Raw genomic sequence first — 21,304 nt, 5'->3', positions numbered from 1 at the left:
TCTCTCTCAATACGTAAACAAATAAATAAACATTTACGTTTTATAAGAAAGAAATCCTCCCATCACTGTTTCAAATCAAATGTTATACATTTTTAAGTTTCCCTTTTTGATTCTAGTATTGTCCAGCACCATAAGAGAGAATATATTGAAAGAGGCTGTAGAAATGTACCAACTGTAAACTCAAAAGAAACAGTTATTAGGAAACATTTAGTTAAGAGAAAGAAAGCTCCTAGCGGTGTGTGAGATTACATCTTATAAATGTTTGATTTTCTTCCTTTGATTTATTCAAATGAGAATATACTGTTATGGCTTCATATAAGGAGGCGGTAGAAATGTACCAACTGTAAATATCTCCATCTTAAAAAAGTTTAAAATATATAATTCTTTTTAAATAGAAAAAACTTATCACTGTGTGAAAAAACATTTTGTAAGCTTTGTAAGTTTCCCATTTGATTCCAGTATCGTGTACCAGATTAAGATGCAGGTAAAGGAAATCCTATTTATTTCTAATATAAATACTTAATATGTTAGTAAAGTTGATTAAAGAGGGATATTATTCAAGTGTCTTGAAAATAAAACCTGAAATGATTGTACCTTTCAAAATATAATGAATCATGAAGCACATAGAAATGAAGCTTTAGTTGCCAGGTATTCTCCTCCAGTTGGAGTGTGATAGGTCTTAGTGGATGTAACATCATCATCCTGACTGAGCAGCGCCTCTTCTTGCAGGAATAGATTATGTGATTCTGTCACTACTTGTCCCGTGTGAACAAAGCCTCTTTTCTTCACCCACAATGCTCTGCGGCGGGGTATCGCTATCTCCGCTCCGCCTGCTGCCTTGTGAGTCACTGTATATCCGCTTTCTTTAAATTATTTGACTCTTTTGATTGCCCTGGATTGGATTGTGTCCCACCAACCTCCATCCTTTAAGGGGGGGGGAATTCCCCGCATCCCACCTTAATCCCCGGTGACATTTTGTCCCTGCAGCAGCGGACTTTCCTGCAGGAATCTCCAAAACTAAATGTCGTGATTGATGAGGCTCAACACAAGAGTTCAGACGACGCTGTGTTCATACCCACTGACGCATGAATCGTCCTTCATGGTGCAATTTATTTGGCATTTGATTAGATGTACATCTACCTCATAAAAACACAAGCCCCACCCTGCAACGTAAGCATGTTTAAGATTTAAAAGGCTTTGAAAGAAAAGACAATGAAATGTAGCATTTGTTGTATTATACAGAAAAACATTTTAAATTCATTAAGATTAGTTCTCACACCTGAAACTACAGTGTAAATGCAGCTGTTTGGGTCACGGGCGGGTTTATGATGCACATAGATTTTAAACTATATGCCAGAATTATTTGAGCCGACTGTACAGGACAGAGCGTTAAAATGCTTCCATTCAAAAAAAATGTTTCCCTCAGCATGCCAAAAGATTAAAAACATGCACCAAGCTTCAAAAAGCAGGTTGTCAAATAAAATAAAACAAACCTGATGAAAACAAAACACCATCTTCTACACACACATGCTTTTTTTTCTTACAATTTTGTTTCTTGGATAATCCTCTGTGGATTGTCAATGTAAAATAAAATAAGAAAAAAAGAAAAATGGGGTAAAAGCTTTAGAACAAAAATAATGTTTTATACAGACATCCACACACACACAGACGGTCATTCACACACACAAACATTACAGCTGGTGTTCTTCATGAGGCAGATCTAAAGTGGTTTGAATGCTGCTGGTTGTGGGTCTGATCTAACTTTAGGCTTTGTAAAATTCATCCTTGAGTGAATCAAACGATTGTCGTCATAAAAGGGGTCTAACAAGTTCCAAATATACGAGATTTTCTTTTATTACAACTTTTTTTTTTTTTAAACTGCGATCCCACTGAGAAACAAGGACGGTAACAGACCCATCTACACCAAACAGAAAGGACTCAGAGCAGTGATCTTCGTCAGGAGCTGGAAACATCCTCAATGAGTGAGATGTTGAAGAACCACACGTACAAACACATCAGGAATGGAGGGGCAGCATCCAAATGTGACAACCAACACATTTCTTTGCCAAAACAAAACAAAAACCCTGATTAAATTGAGGGGTGAGCGTGCAAAACATTGAGCTTTGAATCACTAAACATGGTTCAGTTAGCAAATACACAACTATGCTGCGAAGAGATGATGATAAAGGAAACACAACGGGACCTCTGCATGATTCAACCACTTGATGATTGCGACAGTTATCTTAAATAAATTGATTCTTAAATGTAACGCTGGGAAATCATCCCTAATCTTCACACGGATACTTGAAAAGCTTCGTCGCTGCGGACTGATCAGTGGGGAGCTCAGACTGCGTCTAACCCACAATAAAACAATCAATTTTACAGCCTGCCGTCATAATTTATCAACAAAATAAACACAACAACTCATAATTATCAGTACCACGACATTCCTTGATACATTACGCCTTGTGTGAGCGTCTCCTAATAAAAACCTCATATAGCTGGAAACTAACTGTACTTTCTGGAACGTTTAAACCTCTGGATTACAAAACTGTTGCTGCAAATATGTGCTATAAACCTGGAAGACAGCTTCATGTATCAGACTAATAAGAACGTGAGGAGAGAGTAGGTTTCCTATAGAGCGAGTAGAAATCGAGATCTGCCGCGGCAGACGGGGCTGATGGGAACATTATTGTAGTCTGGAGAGCGACAGATCAACACAAATACGTCTGTAAGATGTCAACTGAAACGCAGAAGGAACATTAGCTGGCTTCTCTGTCACTCTTAAGCTTGTGCTGGACTGTGACACACACAAGTATAACAAATCTGAGCGGCGCAGACCTGACGGGGTATTTACATCACGGCTTCTCTGAGATGTTTCAAAAGCTTAGCTCAGTCGTCGCTTAAAGTAAAAGTGGAGCCTTCTCGGCCTCTATGAAGTGTTTTTGTCTCTGTACAGAAACAGGCCTCTCTGCTGCCTCAGTGTTTCAACAAAATAATAATACACTTTGAAGGCAAACTGCAGAAGAGTCTTCAAAAAGAGGGCATCCTCGCACCTCAAAGTAAAAGGAGCTGATCCAAGACGTCTGTACAAACTTTAACTCTCCTCCCTGCAGTCAGCTTTTAAAAAAAACGTCCTCTCCCAGTGAGGAACACCCTCATGACCTTCCTCGACCAGCAGGAAATGTCCGTCCAGGGTCCTATACCACGGTGCTGAGGGAGGAGACGCAGTCTGCGCGCCCCTGGCTGTCTGTGGGGGTGTCGGGCCCCACCAGGAGGGTGCTGCTATCTATGGAGTCCTCCCTCTCCTGACCGGACGGCGCTGATTCTGGCACAGGGACAGGAGCGTTGGGGATATCCGCCTGGAGCCCGTTTCCCATGGTGTTCATCTGGCTCGGTACCATGGAAACCCGGCTGCGTCCTGCACCAAGAGAAAGGAAATGAAGACAAGAGCCCAACTCTGTGTTTGAGAGGCATGAATCAAATAATAATAATAAAGCTTTATTTATATAGCACTTTTCATACAACACATGCAGCTTGCTTTACAAAGTTAAAAACAAACAAGAAATTCCCCTCAGATTATTTGTTAAGAACTTTAAAAGGTACATGCAGCAAAATATAACATTTGATCAGGTTAATAGACTCAAGGAGGTCAAATGTATGATAATACAAATAAAATAAAATTAATAATTGTTTCTCTCTGACAGATAAGACACAAGACAACTGAGTCGATGCAACAATATAAAATATAAAACCCCATAAAACAAAGTGAACATATAGGTACAACAGAAATAAAAACAAAAAGATTAAGCCCTATAAAATAAATAAAACAATATAAAGGTAGGTAAATGATAAAGACCATTCAAAGTGGGGGGTTGCTAAAAGGATCTGCGCCTACCAAGGTCGACGTAGAGGAGGCTGTCTGGGTTGATGGAGGCTTCGTACGGAGGGGGGGGGGTCGTCTGGGTGCTGGATGTCGGGGTATTTGTAAGCTGCGTACGGAGGAGGAGGCTCTTGGAAATGGAAAGCGCCGCCCTCTCCATCATCGGACAGATGCAGGGGGGTGAGGCCGGTGCCGAAAGCATCTGGGCCGTAGTCGAAGCCCGGGACCCGCCTCCCAAGGTTGAAGTGGTGCACTGAGATAGATAGAAACAGACAGGAATAGGATGTTTAATCACTGCACTTACAAGCATCCACAAATCAGCTTTTTAAAAGAAACCTTCATTTATAGCACAAATGTAAAAAGCAAGGTAAAAGGAGAGGTGTTTAAGGGACATACATTTTGTTCGTACAAGATGTTGCTGTTCGAATTGCTGCTCAAATAATAAATGACTGTTTACAAAGAATGTTGGATACATTTGAATCGGTCATGCCTTAAGAGGTTTACACCTTTTTTAACTTTGTGGAGACATTTCGATTCGTTATCAATGCTTTGTGTATTGCAGTTTTTGAAATAATATTAAACTATGCATGTGCGGCATCTTATTTAACATAGACTAATAATGATGAAATAGCCTTTAATATCATGACTTAAAAAAATGTATTAGGGTGATGTGACTATCTAACAATGCTCACAGTTTCCTCCAATCAGAGTTTCGATGCGTTCGCGTCTCCGCTGGCGGAGTCTGTGCACCATGAAGAGCAGCAGAGAGAGGATGAGGAAGGACGAGATGCAGCTGACGATCAGTCTCATGCCGCTCGCCATCGAGTCAAACAGACTGTTTCCATCTGGGGAAAAAGAGAAAAGAACGACAAAATCAGAGAATCACACAAAGAGCTCATAAGTGCTCCTGAGGATGAGAGACGCACAAAGGTCTCTGGCGGTGTTTCAAAATGAATTACTTTTTTCATATATGAAGACAAGACAAGCGACATCTCATGTGTAATCTGAGTTCATTCAAAATATTTGTAGTGGACAATAGATGCCAATCTTTACTTAAAAACAGGCTAAATTGAAGTCACATGTTATCATAAAATGTTGAATATCAAGGTTCAAGGTTCAAGGCTTTTATTGTCATTAGTACATAGCTACAGTGTAGTTATGACAATGACATTCTTAGGTCACAGGCTCCTCCAACAGTGCAACACAATAAAACAGATAATAGTGCAAGTACATAAAATAAAATATAATATAATATAAATTGTGCAGAATAATCTATATACACAATATCTCTTGATAACAGTGCTAAAAACCCTCCAAAGCTGTATATCTGTGAGGAGCTCCTTGTGTTAACCTCCATGCATTATGTCTCAAGCTGTCCATGCAGCAGCTGACACAAACACCCTGTTCTCAGTCAGTACCTGGGTCCAGGCAGGTGAACTTGCAGCACTCTTTGGGGTCCTTGCGGAAGTGCTGGCAGCCCTGCGGACGCTCACACAGCGCCGCCACACACATCTCCGGCTCTCCGTCATGACACGTGCAGCTCAGACACGGGTCGTCCCCTTTAGGGGTGAAGTAATATCCCTCGTTCACCACGTTGTCTTTTATATCCACGCACGTTTGCCCTGATGGGAACATATAACGTCAAAACAACGTCCAACATATACATAATACGACTGTAAACAAGACAAATGAGCCCGTACTTCTCTTGCACAGGAAGGGGAACTTCTTGTAGCAGTTCTCAGCGTGCCAGCTGTGCAGGCCTCGCTCGTTCATGCTTTTGATCTGAAAGCGCTGCAGCTGAGCACAGAAGACGTTTTCCTGGGTGGGAGACGCCTCCCCAAAATAGGTCAGATCGTCAGGTGGCAAAAACACCTGCATTGACCCTGTTGAGGAGAAAAGAATCATTTAAAAATAAAAAGATAACATTTAAGTTACAGTAGTTGCTTTGTAGAGCAGGTTAAGCGTTGTACCTTTGTATGCGACCTCCCAGCGTCCCTCCAGGGAGTTGTTCCGATTGGTGATCACATACTGGTAGCCCACCCAAAACCTTCAAAAAATTAAAGAAAAAGTTATTGACCACAATGTTTTTCTTAACCGTGTCAAATGGTATATTTCAGGGTTTGTGCATGAGCTAGAATTGAACACTTAAAACTGCCACTATTGGCCACTAGATGGCCTGCAACCAAAGCCCCACCTCTGCTGGAACACACCGACAGACTGTATATAACCACACTTTATTACATTAAAACTAAATAGGCCAACAAGGGAACAAAAAAAACCTTTAATAAGTTAGAAAAGAAGATATTTGAAGAAGTTTTGATGTGGTTTTTGAGCGTGAGTTTGTAAAGCTCAATTTTCTGTATTTTCCTTCAACTATTTCCTGTGTAAATACAGTCCGGATGAAAGGATAAAAAAGGAGCGTGCAGAGTTTGTCTTTGTTCAGAAACGGTAAACTATACATCACTTAACTATAATATATAACAGTAATATAGTCAAGAGAAGCTCTTACAACACCTTTCATTTGAAGGCTAAGTGAAACACTCACTTGCACTGGTCTCTGCGCTCACAGACTTTGTCGTCAAAGTCCACCTCGATCTTCAGGATGAACTGCAGCTCCTCGTCGGTGACGAAGGTGGCCAGCGAGCCGTTGACTTTCTGACAGGTGTCCACCGCCTGCCAGTAGTTCTCGTTCCTCGGGTACACTTTGTAACAGCTGGCCGTCTTCTCGTAGTGGTGCCACCCACTGGGGCACTTCTCTGTGGAGGGACGAGAAACGTTAGCATTGTGGTCGAGAAAAGCGACGTACACATAATGCAGATTCAACAACTTTATTATCAGATACAATTCATGGGGGGGGGCGTGAAGAGAAATGCTTACTGTTGAAGCGCACAGGCTGAGCCACACCGATGACGTCTTCCTGGTCATCTCCTTTGCCAAAGCGAAACCTCTCCCCCTTTATAGCTGCAAAACAAATTCTCATGGTCAACTATGTGTAATCGCTTTACAAATGTCCTGTACCTCCAACTGTGTGGATACAATAGTGAAAAGGCCTTGAAGTTCAAGGAGCTGAATGTGTGCAGCAGATGTTACAAAAAATGACTCATGGTCAAACAGGGTGGACGTGTTTTTCCCTACCTGTATATCTGTTTAAAATAAAAACTCTATTGTTTGTTTTCATTGCACATATTGGCTAATGTTGTGCAATCTGTTAAAAGCCTGATTTAATAAACCAGGCGTTTTATTTGTCTGATATCCTCATTAATAAATAAAGCTCCTGCTCCAGCTCTGCGTGATAAATCCATGTTCTGCATGCAAAGGCCCTTTTGTTAAAAATAATAATAACTCAGCTCTAAGCTTACATATTTAATAATCTCCACCGACTAATGTTGATATCGCCCTGGGAACACTTCTCTTTCTCTCACTTATTATTTATTTATGTGACTCAGATGAACATTTCTTCCCGTGTCGAGGTTCATTACTTAAGACAGGGATGAAGAAACGAGAAGTGTGTATCTTATTATCCATCTTGAACTCAGAAAATAAGAAGGAAGTTGACATATTTGAGGAAGATAAAAGCCGAACCAAAGTCTTACTTTGACACAAAAAAACAACATTAAAGCAGTGCATATTTGATCCTCTTATACGTATCTTCTGGAGTTTACAGTGATTCAAATCTACAACCGCAGCATTGTCTGCATACAGGAAATTCAAGACTGGGGTTTAATTGATGTAAATATAAGGATGAATATCTAATTATTGTTACTAGTTATGTTTTATGCCATCAAATGTGTTAAGTAAAGTCTTTTACAACATTTTAACAAACTAGCAATCATTTAAAGCATTTTTTTTTAGGTTACACTTATTTGACATAATTCTGTTTTAGTTTCTAAATGTTTTAACAATAATATGTTCTTTGGTGTGCAGCCTTGCTTACTTTTCTATTGTGTGCAATGTGCTTCTTGCCAACCAGATACTTATACAACACCTTTCCCTCTTTCACTTGCAGTAAAGTTATAAGGTTGAACCGTTTCTGCTGGTATTTGTCCCGCTGGAATTAGTGCGAGGGATTGTTCCACCTCTCCATGTCATTCAACAAAGAGCTAATCCCAAACAAGAACATTGATTTCCATGCATGCTGTTGATTCAGTAGACAATGAGCCCTCGCCGAGGCATGTGCGAGCATTGTTTGGCCTTTTCTTGCCTTGCTCTATGAAAGAACACTGAGCACATCTGAAATGGGTAGTACATCATGTTCAGCTTCAAGCTTTTACAATCATCAGCGTTTCAATACTGCTAATAATCAGCATGTTCTGCTTTTGAACATGCTGAATAAACTGTACACGCTTTTGTGTTTAGTACCTTTCGTGGTTAAATGAACAGAGAAAACAATTGCTGCTTTAACTGCCTGTTCTACAAATGTGTTTTCCCTGAAGAATGAATAGGATCCACTGTTAGACATTAGCTGCAGCGTTGACTCAAGAGCTCGCTCCATCACGGCTGCGCTGTATGGAGGTCACACGCTGAACTCAATCCTTTCAATAATTCCTATTATGCGGTCAGAGATCTGGGGATAAGGTCTCTCCGGATTTAAGAGCGGAAAACAATAGGATTGTTGGTCAAAGGCTTAGCCCTGCAACATCCGTGTAGTATTGAGGAGATCAAGCAGCGGTAAACAACAACAGAGACACATGTGCAGCCACTCAAAGTTTAACTTTCCCCCCCCCTGCCATCTGACACCGTCAATGAGCTGATAGTCCCCAATTCATAATCCCCTGTGTTGGATGTGGAGGACTTTTTAGTACCTGCAGGCCGAAAACCACTTCTGAGCGCTTTAGTTAAAGATAAGATGGATTGATCTTTTTTTTTGTGTGGAAGCTTTACAATTGCTGCTTATTATAATATAGAGTATTTTATTTTACTCTACAGTATTTCAAATTCTATTTCAAATGTATATCGTTTTCTTCTTCCTTCTGCATTTACCTTTATGTCACTTGCACTATTTTATGGCCCTATTTTTTTCTTTGTTTATTTTTACATCTTAAAGGTCACCTATTATGCAGAATCCACTTGTTCATGTCTTTTATTCATAAACATGTGTCCCCTCTGTGTAAAGAGATTCTGGAAGTTTCAGGAACAAAGATTCTCTCTCTTTTTGTCCTGATCCATTTATATAAGAACCTGTCTGAAAATGAGCTGATCAGATTTTGGCCACTTTATGATGTCATAACGATTTTTTGGCTTGTGTAACCATTAGCCAATCAGCAACCAAGGTAACCCCCCCCCCCACCTTATCACCTGAATCTCCTCCTAGAGCACCATTGTCTTCTTTTTAACCAAATATCTCTCAGAGGGGCGTGGGGAGTGGCCCCTTATTTTCATCTAAAGTAACAGACAGAGAATCAGCACTTTTGAAACAGGGCTGAAACAGAGGGGATTATGGGATGCTACAATGGGTGATCTGTTTGGTATTTCGAGCAAAACACTTCAGAGACATGTTTGTATATATCTGAGACCTATATATTGATGAAAAACAGTATAATAGGGGACCTTTAAGTACACTGTAAGTCAAATGGCTGAGGAGCCTGGGGATTTTCATTACCAACAACTATGCTGTAGCTGTTGTGGATATAACAATAAAACCTTTGATTTGAACCTTGAACAGCCTTCGGGACAGAGATGCATTTTGCGCTCACACCACAGGCCACTTCTTTTCACACGTGGTCCACATGCATCACTAAACATTTCTAGATGTCACTCCATTAGATCCCAGTGCGTCACTTAAACCTTGTGGGTGCTTTCACACCTGTGTTTAGAGCCGTCCGGCTGTGATCCAATCGCTCGAGTGTGAAAAGGTCCCGGGTGTTGCTATTCTTTCCAGAAATCAATCATGTTATGGGTGTTGTGTAACAGAGCGGGTGTAAAAGGGCTTAAGTGAGCTATACTCACGGGGACAGTCCATCTCGTCGCTCTTGTCCTCACATGCTGTCCAGCCGTCACACTGCCAGGACATTGGGATACATTGCATCTTCCCACTGCGGCAGGCGAACTGCCCAGGGCTGCAGCGCTGCTCTAAAACACAAGAGAGAGATCCAGTGGTCAAAAACTGCACGTGACTGTGACTCTTCCAAACAAGAGACAACCATTTCATGTTAGAAGAGGAATGAATGAATGAGGTCACGCTGATAAATGAGAGATCTTAGATGGTGACGAGGTGAGAATTTCAGGAAATATAAACAGATTTTTAAGGTTATTGCTGTTAGCGACTGGGTGCAAACTGAGAAAATCACTGTCAAATTAAACCAGCAATATCACTGCACTATCGACAGTATAAATACTCAATTGTCAGCATGTTAGCCCACTCACCAACTCAATACTGAGACATAAAAGATAATTGGTAGTACTCAGAAAAGAAAATCCAATGCCACTGGCAACTGGTATGTTTATATAAATCTAGAGAAACATAGAAATGTGTTGTCTTGTATTGAAAAGAAAAATAATACAACTTTTGTAGGCATTTCTTGGAATAACAGTGGCAGCAGAGACACTCTTAAAGTCTCTTTGTTTGTTAATACCCTTCGGCAGCACAGTCTGTGCTAAGTGGGTCTCCACGCCATCATGCAATTAAGAGTGGCCCTGCCTTCCTCGTGTGATGAAAGAACAACGAGAGTCTATAAACAAACTCTAAAAGGGCCACACAAGTTTACTGATCACAGTGAGAAAGTTCAACTCACTCTAATACTGTTGTTCTTATGAAGGTAAATGATATTGGCTTCTTATAAAACATTATCTATGTATTAGGAAACTATTAAAGATGTGTCAGTATTAGTTCAAACTGCTGATATATTCAAACCAAAACAGACAGCCACTACACTAAGAGATAAACTGCGTGCTTACCTGACAATAATCTTGCCAGAGCTAGCCGCGGACCTGCAACAAATAAAACAGTAAGAGTGACTCTCCTGTATATCAATGTGTTGTTTTGTTAGGGGACAGTATCATCCTGTGTGTGCTGCTTATTATGTTGTCTGTAAGGATATTTCATATTTATACTGTCAACAATTCTCTGGCATGTGACAGTGCTCAGTGATTCCCCAGTAGAGGGTCCATGATGCCATCTGCTCTGGGTTACAGGTGGTTTCTGTTTACCTTCAATAAAGCTGGACCACCCACTGACCAGACAACAAATATTGGCAACTCTATTTTTACTTAGAGAAAAAGGCTCAGAGCTATTTCAAGTGACTATTGTTTCATCTGTGTACCCACCAGCCCAGGTGATAGACCACACACAGACCACACGTTGATGGTCCCACAGAGCAACAACCTACACTGGGTGTTAAAAGAGATAAAGATAATAAAGGTCTCTAAAGGAAGAACAATTAATGTGGCATTTGGCTTGGAAATGCAATGCAAAATTGGAAGGGGAAAGGATTGATTTACAACCAGATGTAATTCAAATAATTCTCATTATTTCCCAATCAGAGTGCAGCCCTACTTATAGCTTCTTTTCAGAAACTAAACATTCAAATGCAATACAACCCAGCAGGATGATAGTTCAGACTTTAAAAAATATATCATATTTTCAAAAACAGGAATCTCCCATTACACCAGATGCAACATGTCTACTGTAACAAAGGTCAGAATAAACATTGCACAACATCCTGGTCAATTCATTTGCTCAAAGGAAGTCACTGGGACAAGGTTAAAAAACATGACTTAGAAAGAGAATTCATCTCACTTGCATGACATAAAGACATATTGGCTATGAATGACTTGAAATGAAAAAGGTCAGTTTAAAGTAATCCTAGCCTTTAAGGCTGACATTAATGCAGACCTTGCTCTGCCTAGCTGTCTAACACAGCCAGCTCATATGGGTTAATGCTAAGTGGATTGAGACGCATTACAGATGAGTCTCAGGCTCCTGGGACTGAATGCATCATCATCATCCTCAATCCCTTCGAGTCAGAATACGTGTCAAATTGATGGATAACATTAGAGTGGATTTATCCCAAATGTGATGTTAATAATTAATGCATTCAGAATAATAGACTAGGTAACACAAGCTTTCAAAGATGATGGTCAATCCCATTTACGGTACATCCACACGGTTCCGTCGCGTGCTTCAACGGAGACGCTTCCCGTTCACTTTGAATGGGGTGACGTCAAGCTTTGCTGAACTGCATTGTGTAGGCGTGTCTGGTGCGCGACCAACAACCAATCACATTAATCTCCCGCCCCGGACACACAAGCATGCGGTTTGATTTGATTGGCTAGCGCTTCCGTAGACACTTGAAAAGTTGAATTGTTCTCAACTTTCGAAGTGAGCAACGGAGGCAAAGCGACGCGACGCGACGGAACCACAATGCAGTTCGGCAAAGCTTGAGTGAATGGCAAGCGTCTCCGTTGAAGCACGCGACGGAGCTGTGTGGACGTACCGTTAAAAGTGCATTGCAGGATATTAAATTATGTGAAAATACAGCTCTAATCATGTATGCACATTATTTATGAGAACATGATTTTAACACCTTCACCAGATGGAGATGGAAGCATTGCCAGTATGTGAATACAGGGTGATGTAACAGTCCTCTGAAAGCCAAGGTTTTATTTTTTAATGACCCTATTTGTTCAATAATACATATTGTAGGACTTGTTGCTTTATCAGCTCACTGGGAGGCTTGGGAGCGGAAGACTGTTTATCAAAATGTAGCTGACTCTTTTGAAGCTGTATCTGCATGTTCTCATGACTGGGAAATAAGTGCTTAGTTTGTATTTTCTGTGGTTTGAAGATAGACTTGCTGCCAGCACAGATCAGTGTTCATTCATGCTTTCTCTCTGTGCTTTTCCAATAGCTTCTGCAGGAAAATTCACAAGGAGTAGAATTTGATCAGATTCCATAGGCTATTGCTTTAGTTGATCAGATATTACATCTTGCAGGAACAGCTTGAGCATCTCCAGTTTTAAAAAAAAAAGTCTATCCATTACAGCTTTAAGTTAAAGAGCACTTTCCTTGTTGTTATTTGAACTTTGTGGAGATGTGCATGGAGTATCTGCATCCGTTAACAGCTGCCTGAAAGCTCCTCTTTCCCTTCCTGATTTGTGGGGATTTTATCAGAAAAAGGTTGTACTGCACACATTGGATAAGGATGGTAATGTGTTGTTTTGAGGTAAATAATGGCAACACAACATGCTGACGTAAGGTAATGTATGTGCTCAACATACATGCACGCATACTGTATCTAACCGCTGTATGCATCTGCCTGGTAATCACTGCATTAATGACTGATGCATGACAAATAGAGCAGTTAAGGCCATGGGCTAGCAGGATAAAAATAATTGTATTAAGGCGGTTTCTCTCCCAGGCTTTGGATCTTGTAATGTTGAGTCTTCAAATGAGTGAACACTGAGACAAGTGAGCCCCTGCATCTCTTACATAACCCACAGGAAATACAATAAAGACCATGAACTCGGTCTCACCGGAGTATAACGGCACAGTGAGCTGGCTCTGTGCACACACTGCATCATCTCCAGCCGCTGGTGATTCACATCAACACTGAGGCTCACTGTTAGAAGCAGCGAGAGGGTACGGACATTTCTTTCTTTCTTTATGCCGAGCCACATTCAAAACTAATACATTTTCCTAACACTGTGTGGATAAACGCACTTCGGGTCATATTTCTTCAAACCCAGGATATTTGGTGCGCCAATATTAGATGGGTAACCTACATAACAACAAGCGTAATATACACAATTATTTCAACAACGTATGAGCATACACATGTTCATGCATTCATAACTCACTAACGCTACACCTGCATGTATTTTGACCTCAGTATAATTGTTGTTTAATAAAGGTAAATGGATTGAATCAGCTTATTTAGTTTTGAAATGATAACATTTGTTTTTTTAAATACATTTAGACTACTTAGAACTCTCTGGAGTTATTTGTTTGGATCACATGATTAGGAAACAATCCTATAAAGCAACCCCTATAAAACTAACTATAATAGCCTAATCTTAACATGCAGAAACAGAGGGTTTAAACTGAATAGAGTAGACATGCAGGCTAGAATTGAAATGTCAACGTTATGAATGAAGCTTCAAATGATTCTGTACAGACCTGGAAATGTATGTGTGTTGCCCTGAAAGGCTTGTCACTTTCACTTCTCAGTACTTAGTACTAATATGACAACGCTGACACTAAAAATGATAAACAGGATTACTTTAAATACAGAGCTGAAGCACTGCACTTTACCATATTAGGAGTAAATGTTAATATATAAAGAGTAGTGTTCCAGGCATAACACGCATGATTCTTATGAGACCCAGATCATAAGATATCAATGATTTATCTGAAGGCAGCTGGTGGGGTATCTGTACAAGACTCTTGGTTTTCCAACATGTTGCTAGTCGGACTAAAATCTTTCTTCCCTGTGACACAACATTTTCATTTCCTGCACATATAGCAACAATCAGCATGAGCGACATGTTGCAAAATGTTTCAGTGGCCGATTTATCTGTGTTATTGTTACTTCTTAACACATCAATAAACCTGATAAAACATTACAACCGAATAATAATATATATTTGTTTACCAATTGAATATTTCCAGTTTTCAAAAACACCCTACTTATTGGTGGATAACTTTTTCCCCCCCCATTGTAAACCAATAATCTAAAGAAGGATTATAGTTGTTATGTTGTAAGAATGAATGAATGGCTTTTCATTAAGACAATAAACAGTAGAAAGCTAATGATCTGCACTCAACTGCATTGATTGAAGTATAGTGTCTACTGCCTGGAGTTCCAATATGTGATTGCTGGTAAGCAAAACACAAACAGTAAAGCTTCCATTACTAAACATTTGCCATTGCATTGGGCAGAAGTTTGCCCACGGTACAAATGGGAGAGACAGCAAGCGCATTTCGTGGCATCTGCAGGCAGTGGCAAGTACTTCCGGCATCTGCCACAGAGGCCACTACTCTGTGGTATCTGTGGCAAGTACTTCCGGCATATGCCAAAGATGCCACAACTTGCCGAGGCATCTGCCGCTGCTGAACGGGAGTTGCCACAAGATGCCAGAGTAAGAGAAGGTTTACGGTAGCTGCCACTCGCCTTCCGTGGCAAATGCTGCTATTTAAACCCGTATTTATCGTGTAAAATGTCGCTGTTTAGGCATGACCAGTGGTGTAGTGGGCGTTGGACGCGGGGGTACGCCGTACCCCCACTTATTTGAAGCATGCATTTTTTTAATAGTCTAATAAATATAAAATCATTGCCTCAGTTGCAAGTATGTATTTGTTGTAATAATGACGAAAACATAATAGGCAGATTTCACAGTAGTTGTAATAAAAACGTAGCTCAAGCATTTATGCAACTTGATTTGAAGCGCGTGTGTGTGTGAGGGGCAGCACCGTGTGTGTGTTTGTGTGTAGGGTGAACAGATGTCCCGCTGTGTGCGGAACTGTCACTGCGCACACAGCATCTTTATTATTTGTCCCGAGTACCACGAAATTAAGACTATGTCCCGCATTTGAGTGACAGTCGCGCAGAAAGGCCGGATCGGTTCGCTGACGGCCGACACCGCCCTATATTATTATATTTATATTATATTTTAAACGGCATCATGTAAGCTGCGCTGACAGGCGACACAGAGGTCCACAGTGTACAGTACTTGAGTATATATACTTAGTTAGCCTATTTCCCACCTCTGGTCAACAATGATAGATCTTAATGTCAATAAATTGTCTTTATTCACTTATAATATATCTTGAGTATTATCATAAAAATAGCACATTTATTTATTTTAACAAACCACGTTCTCCAAGTAAAATCTAATAGAAATTATAATGTTTAATCTTTTTGAAAAATAGAGATCGCACATCAGTCCTGTGTACAGATCAGTTCGATAAAGTCATGCCTAAACAGCGACATTTTACACGATAAATACGGGTTTAAATAGCAGCATTTGCCACGGAAGGCGAGTGGCAGCTACCGTAAACCTTCTCTTACTCTGGCATCTTGTGGCAACTCCCGTTCAGCAGCGGCAGATGCCTCTGCAAGTTGTGGCATCTGTGGCAAGTTGTGGCATCTGTGGCAAGTTGTGGCATCTGTGGCATATGCCGGAAGTACTTGCCACAGATACCACGGAGTAGCGGCCTCTGTGGCAGATGCCGGAAGTACTGCAGATGCCACGAAATGAGCCAGGCCCTACTGACAAATGGTCACAATAATCAGGTGGACAACATAGTTATCATCCTGAAGCATGTTCCTATGTGTAGATTGTGGCCGCCACACGACATGCACATGTGCTAACCACCGAGCCACCGCACTGTGTATATGATCATCTTCATATCTTAAGTATTTCAGTTTTTACATCCGTCACATCATTTTGCAATACTGAGCACAGTAATGTCAATCATACATGCAGGAGCAACCAACAGAGTCTAATCTAGAGTGGATACTAAGGGTGATAATGGTGTTTATAATTAAAAAGCACCTCACCCAAATGTTTGAGTGTGTTAATCCAAAACTACATTTTAATGTTGCCTAGCTCACTACTACTCACCACCACTACCTAGAACTAAAGGCAATGATCCCATTTAACAGCCATGTGATTGTATGATGCATTCTGAAAGAAGCTGAAATATGGCTCAAGCATACCTGTGTAACCAAAACACTATTTCATGGTACACCTACGCTAACGTTATTTTTTTATTGAATCATGTTCCAGAAAACTGGATTATCCCTCAAATGAATGTTCAAGTTATGTGTAGGAATCAAGCTTTGGGAAGCGTGCACTTGATGTGCACCAGCATGCTCCACAAAAACACATCCTCTGTGACACAGACTGTGCAAAATACGATTAAAAACCGATTGTCCCCACTGTGTAGGAGGCTTGGCATGAAGGCCACACTATCCCCAAAACAACTAGTGGTTTCAAACCCAGGGAAAGGCTTTAAGCACAAGCTAAACAAACAGACGTTGTGTTTGCTGTTGAGCATTAGAGTAAATAACGACCTAAAAGATGAATAATTACAGCTGATAACACTATATACGTGAGTGCAAATATACCATGAAGAGCCTCCTAATATATGTACCCAAGAACACAAATAAACCATAAGAAGAATGCAGTGTTATATGTACTGCGCTGTCTGGGCACTCCTTTTTAGAAAACCAAACAATAAAGTGTTTATACACGACTTGAACTTTACAATCCACATGATTGTATAAGGATCACAAGATCGGCCCTAAGGAAACCACAAGATGCTTTATGTTCTTTATGCTTGAAAGAATCTGTGAAAGCCTTTTCAAGTGTTTGCATTCAAAGCAAAATGACAGACTTCCAATGGAGACAAATGACATTAAATCAGTTGCCTGTGGCATCTTGTGGAAGAAGTTAGTACCTAAAGAGGACTTTGGTGTACCAATACTGTATTGGAATGGCAATTTTCTTTTTTTAAAGACATGCAGATTATGTTTTTGTTATTAAAGGTTGTGTATGTTTTAATAAGTCATAGATGTATCTATCTGCAGTATGTGCTGCATAAAAGCATCTTTAGGAAAGTGTCATGACAAATACATTGCTGTGCAGTTATGACTCCAAAATGTATAACTGTGGAGCTAAAGGATGAGTCATGAGAGCCAGCTTTTGTGATGCAGGAACATGAATATCTGACATGCATTTTAAATTACACCTTCACATCAAAAGCGGACATCATCCAGGGAATACAGTGGAGGGCAAACACACCTAGGTTGAAATGCCTGTTAAATACACAGTTTTTATAATATAGCTGAAGTTAAAGCTCTATAACACAATTTCCCAATGCAGCCCTATTTATAATTTAAGTGTAAAAAATAGCTTATGAAAGAAGAATGTGAAAAATGTTTTAGTTTTGTATTATAATGTGGCTGTGTGGACTGTAATAATATTAAAGTGTTTGCTATTTCAAGATTAACGATAAGACTTATTTTTATTTATATTATTGCTACAGTGGCGACAGCATGGCGGTCTTGCACGCCGTCCAGCAGTAGCACAGCAGCGGGTTAAAAATCACCAGAGCCCCCGGTTTATCTAGCAGGCCTTTCCGCTGCTTTCTGCTTACAGCTGTAATCTCGGTTTCGAGCCCACAGGAGTGTATGCAAAGGAAACCAACTAGGATGTATTTACCTGTCCGTGGTGGGTCCGTTAATGTGAGGACAAAGAGAAGAGAGAAGAGGACGAAACTGCTGCTGTCAGCCTTTGGCAACATTTATCCTCCATTCATAGTTACTCCTCTATCCAGAAATTTAAAACATATACCGAGGATATGCGCCGCCGCCGCCGCCCTCTCCGGAGTTATAACGTTGACCGTTTACAACAGTTTATACCCATTTTTATGCACTCAAAGATGCATATAAAAAAGAAAAATATCGCACATGAATCATAGTCGCACCGCACAGCGACACAAATTGTGGTTAATCTCTTCTAGCAGCTAACGTTAGCTCAGCCGTTCACGTCCTCCGTCCTCTCTTGCTGCTCAGTGTGGAGCAGAGTTGATCCAAGATGGCCGCGGCCTCAGATCACAACAATCCCAAATATTCTAACACCAACACAGGCTATCAGCTGGAAGAGCTGCCGGGGCGGAGTTTAGCTGCTCAGACCCAGAGGGACAGACGATAACCAATGTGTGTGCGCGCCCCTTGAGATTATTTTAAAATGAATTCAACCCAATGTGTTATCAGTGAGCGGAATGGCATAGACACACTGGCGCAGTTTATCAAACTGATAATGAAAGCTGCTCCTGGTACTGGGCTTTGTATTTTCATGTTAGTTACGCTTATCAGAAGACTTTGATGAAGTGTGATTGTACTAATTAAAAAACATAATTAGAGGGAACAACATAGTTCACCGGTTGCAAATTCACGTAATTCATCACTCCAATTAAGCAGAAATGTGTTCTAAAAATATGCCAGCCTAAATCATTCCACTCAAATCATTCATTAAATTAGATGCGTTTGTGTTTTTGTTTGGGATACTTGAGAAACCTTGATACTACAAAAAATGTATGAATAAGCATTTCCAACCATATCTCATTGTCTTTATAGGACAGTCTGACCTATTTGACCTTGTGTGATTGCCCATGGGTTAAACTCCAAGATTCAAACATCACAACAGTGAGTCCTTGTCTTTTTTATGATTTACTTTTTTATATTGGAAATATATCAAACTCTGTAACACCCATTGTTAGGCATATGTAGAGTACAATGCCTGCAGGAAGTGGTATGTTAGGAATGTTCATTTTATCATCAAAGGTCATGAACATAAAGGAGTGCAGGTGTCGCTTTACAGGAAAAAAATCACAATCTCAGGATTTTCAAACAGTGTTCATTTTCATTTCAATCTTTGTTTCGAACAGATTAAAAAAACAAATAAAAAATAACAAATGTGAAAAACAGAATACCGTATTGTTAGAATACAGTTTTTATCAATATTCATAATAATATTTATTCAACAAAAATATTCATAATAATATTTATATATTCAACAAAAATGTTCATATTAATAATAAATCATATGTGTACGAAAGGGAGCAGGAGGAAGCAAATGCTTATAATTCCCACCCCTTACTTACTGCCGATCAATGATTATCCTTTAAATCATTTCTGCAAGTTATTCCTACTTACATATTTACATTTATACATTTACAATAATTTCTCATCTTCAATCACCTTTCTTCATTCTCATAGTTTTCCAAAAAAGTGTTTCTGTACATCCTTTTAAACTGAATTATGTTTGTGCTTTGTTTTAACTCCTGCTCCAAACCATTCCATACAATCACCCCACAGATTGGTATGCACATACTTCTCAGAGTTGTTCTGACCTTGAGTTGTTTAAAATGTAGATTTCCTCTCAAATTATACCCACCCTCTCTGTCTATGAACAATGTTTGTAATTTCCTAGGAAGTAGATTATTTCTTGCTCTGTACATGATTTGTGCAGTTTTAAATGTAACCAGATCGGTAAACTTCAGTGTGTGTGACTTCAAGAATAATGCATTAGTGTGTTCAAGATATCCAACATTATTGATTATTCTTATAGCCCTTTTTTTGTAATGTGCATAACGGCTGTAGGTTGGTTTTGTAAGTGTGTCCCCAAATCTCCACACAGTAACTCAGATATGGCAATATTAGTGTATTATACAGAGTATATCATGATTTGTAGTCCAGAATGTGTCTTGCTTTCCCCAATATTGCGAGAGTCTTAGCCAGTTTTGCTTTTACATGATTGATATGAAGTTTCCAGCTGATTTTGTGGTCCAAAACCACACCAAGGAACTTATTTACATATACTCGTTCTATGTTTATGTTGTCTAGGATTAATTGCACCTGTGGATTTGTTTTATGTTTTCCAAATAGCATAATATTTGTTTTGCTTATATTTAATGATAATTTGTTCTTATCAAACCAATGTTTTTAATAATTTCTGCAATTACCTCCATTAGCTGTTTCAAATTGTCACCAGAACAAAAAATATTAGTATCATCTGCAAATAAAATAAATGTCAATATATTTGATACTCTGCAAATATCGTTGATGTATATGATGAACAGCTTTGGACCCAACACAGACCCCTGAGGTACTCCACAAGTTATGTTCATGTATTCTGATTTATGTTCACCTTTTTCAAAAAATTGTTGTCTGTTGCTTAAATAATCTCTCACCCAGTCTAATCCCACCCCTCTGATGCCATACATTTCCAGTTTTCTCAGTAAAATGTTGTGATCTATGGTGTCAAATGCTTTTTGTAGGTCTATAAATATTCCCACTGCTTGTTTTTTATTGTCCATGCAGTTTGCTATTTCCTCACTTAATTCCATTAGTGCCATAGATGTTGATCTGTCTTTCCTGAATCCATATTGACTGTCGTCCAAAAGCTGATGTGTTTCCATGAAATTGTCAAGTCTTTTTGTAAAAAGCTTTTCAAGGATCTTGGAAAACTGGGAGAGCAAAGAAACAGGCCTGTAATTTGTGTAATGGTGTTTATCCCCAGTTTTATATAATGGTATAACTTTTGCTATTTTCATTTTATTAGGGAATTTACCAGATTGAAGTGTCTATCTCTGCATTGTTTCACAGGACAGTTTTTGTCATAAAGTGATTTAAAAATGTTTAGAAATTAATCATATGCCTTGTCAATATCGTCTCTCTCATATACTACCCTCCGATTCTGATTTAGTAAGTCATTCTTAAATGCATTTATGTTTTCTTCAGTTCTCAATCTTTTGTATTTGAAATGGCTGGCGACTTTAGGTTTCTTATAACTACAGTGATAGACAATAAAAACAGGTAAATGATCACTGATGTCACTATATAATAGTCCGCCTACTGTATTGTTTTCCATAATATTTGTGAATATGTTGTCTATTAATGTAGCAGAATGAGAAGT

General features: G+C 39.6%; 1 protein-coding gene across 1 annotated transcript; it reads right to left on the bottom strand.

Moving 5' to 3' along the window:
• Nucleotides 1–1,063: 1,063 nt before the first annotated feature.
• dgcr2 (DiGeorge syndrome critical region gene 2) lies at nt 1,064–18,464 on the bottom strand. The gene is given in 12 exon segments (XM_034123103.1): nt 1,064–3,421; nt 3,899–3,956; nt 3,958–4,136; nt 4,576–4,728; nt 5,302–5,505; nt 5,584–5,766; nt 5,854–5,930; nt 6,429–6,639; nt 6,761–6,844; nt 9,830–9,952; nt 10,778–10,810; nt 18,047–18,464. Coding segments are annotated over 12 exon segments (1,608 nt in total). The 5' UTR covers nt 18,129–18,464; the 3' UTR covers nt 1,064–3,200.
• Between the last annotated feature and the right edge of the window lie 2,840 nt (nt 18,465–21,304).

This window comes from Trematomus bernacchii, unplaced genomic scaffold, assembly GCF_902827165.1.
Source record: "Trematomus bernacchii unplaced genomic scaffold, fTreBer1.1, whole genome shotgun sequence".
In the NCBI taxonomy this organism is placed as follows: Eukaryota; Metazoa; Chordata; class Actinopteri; order Perciformes; family Nototheniidae; genus Trematomus; species Trematomus bernacchii.
Note: the sequence above shows the minus strand (reverse complement) of the source record. Positions and strands in the feature narration are given on the sequence as shown.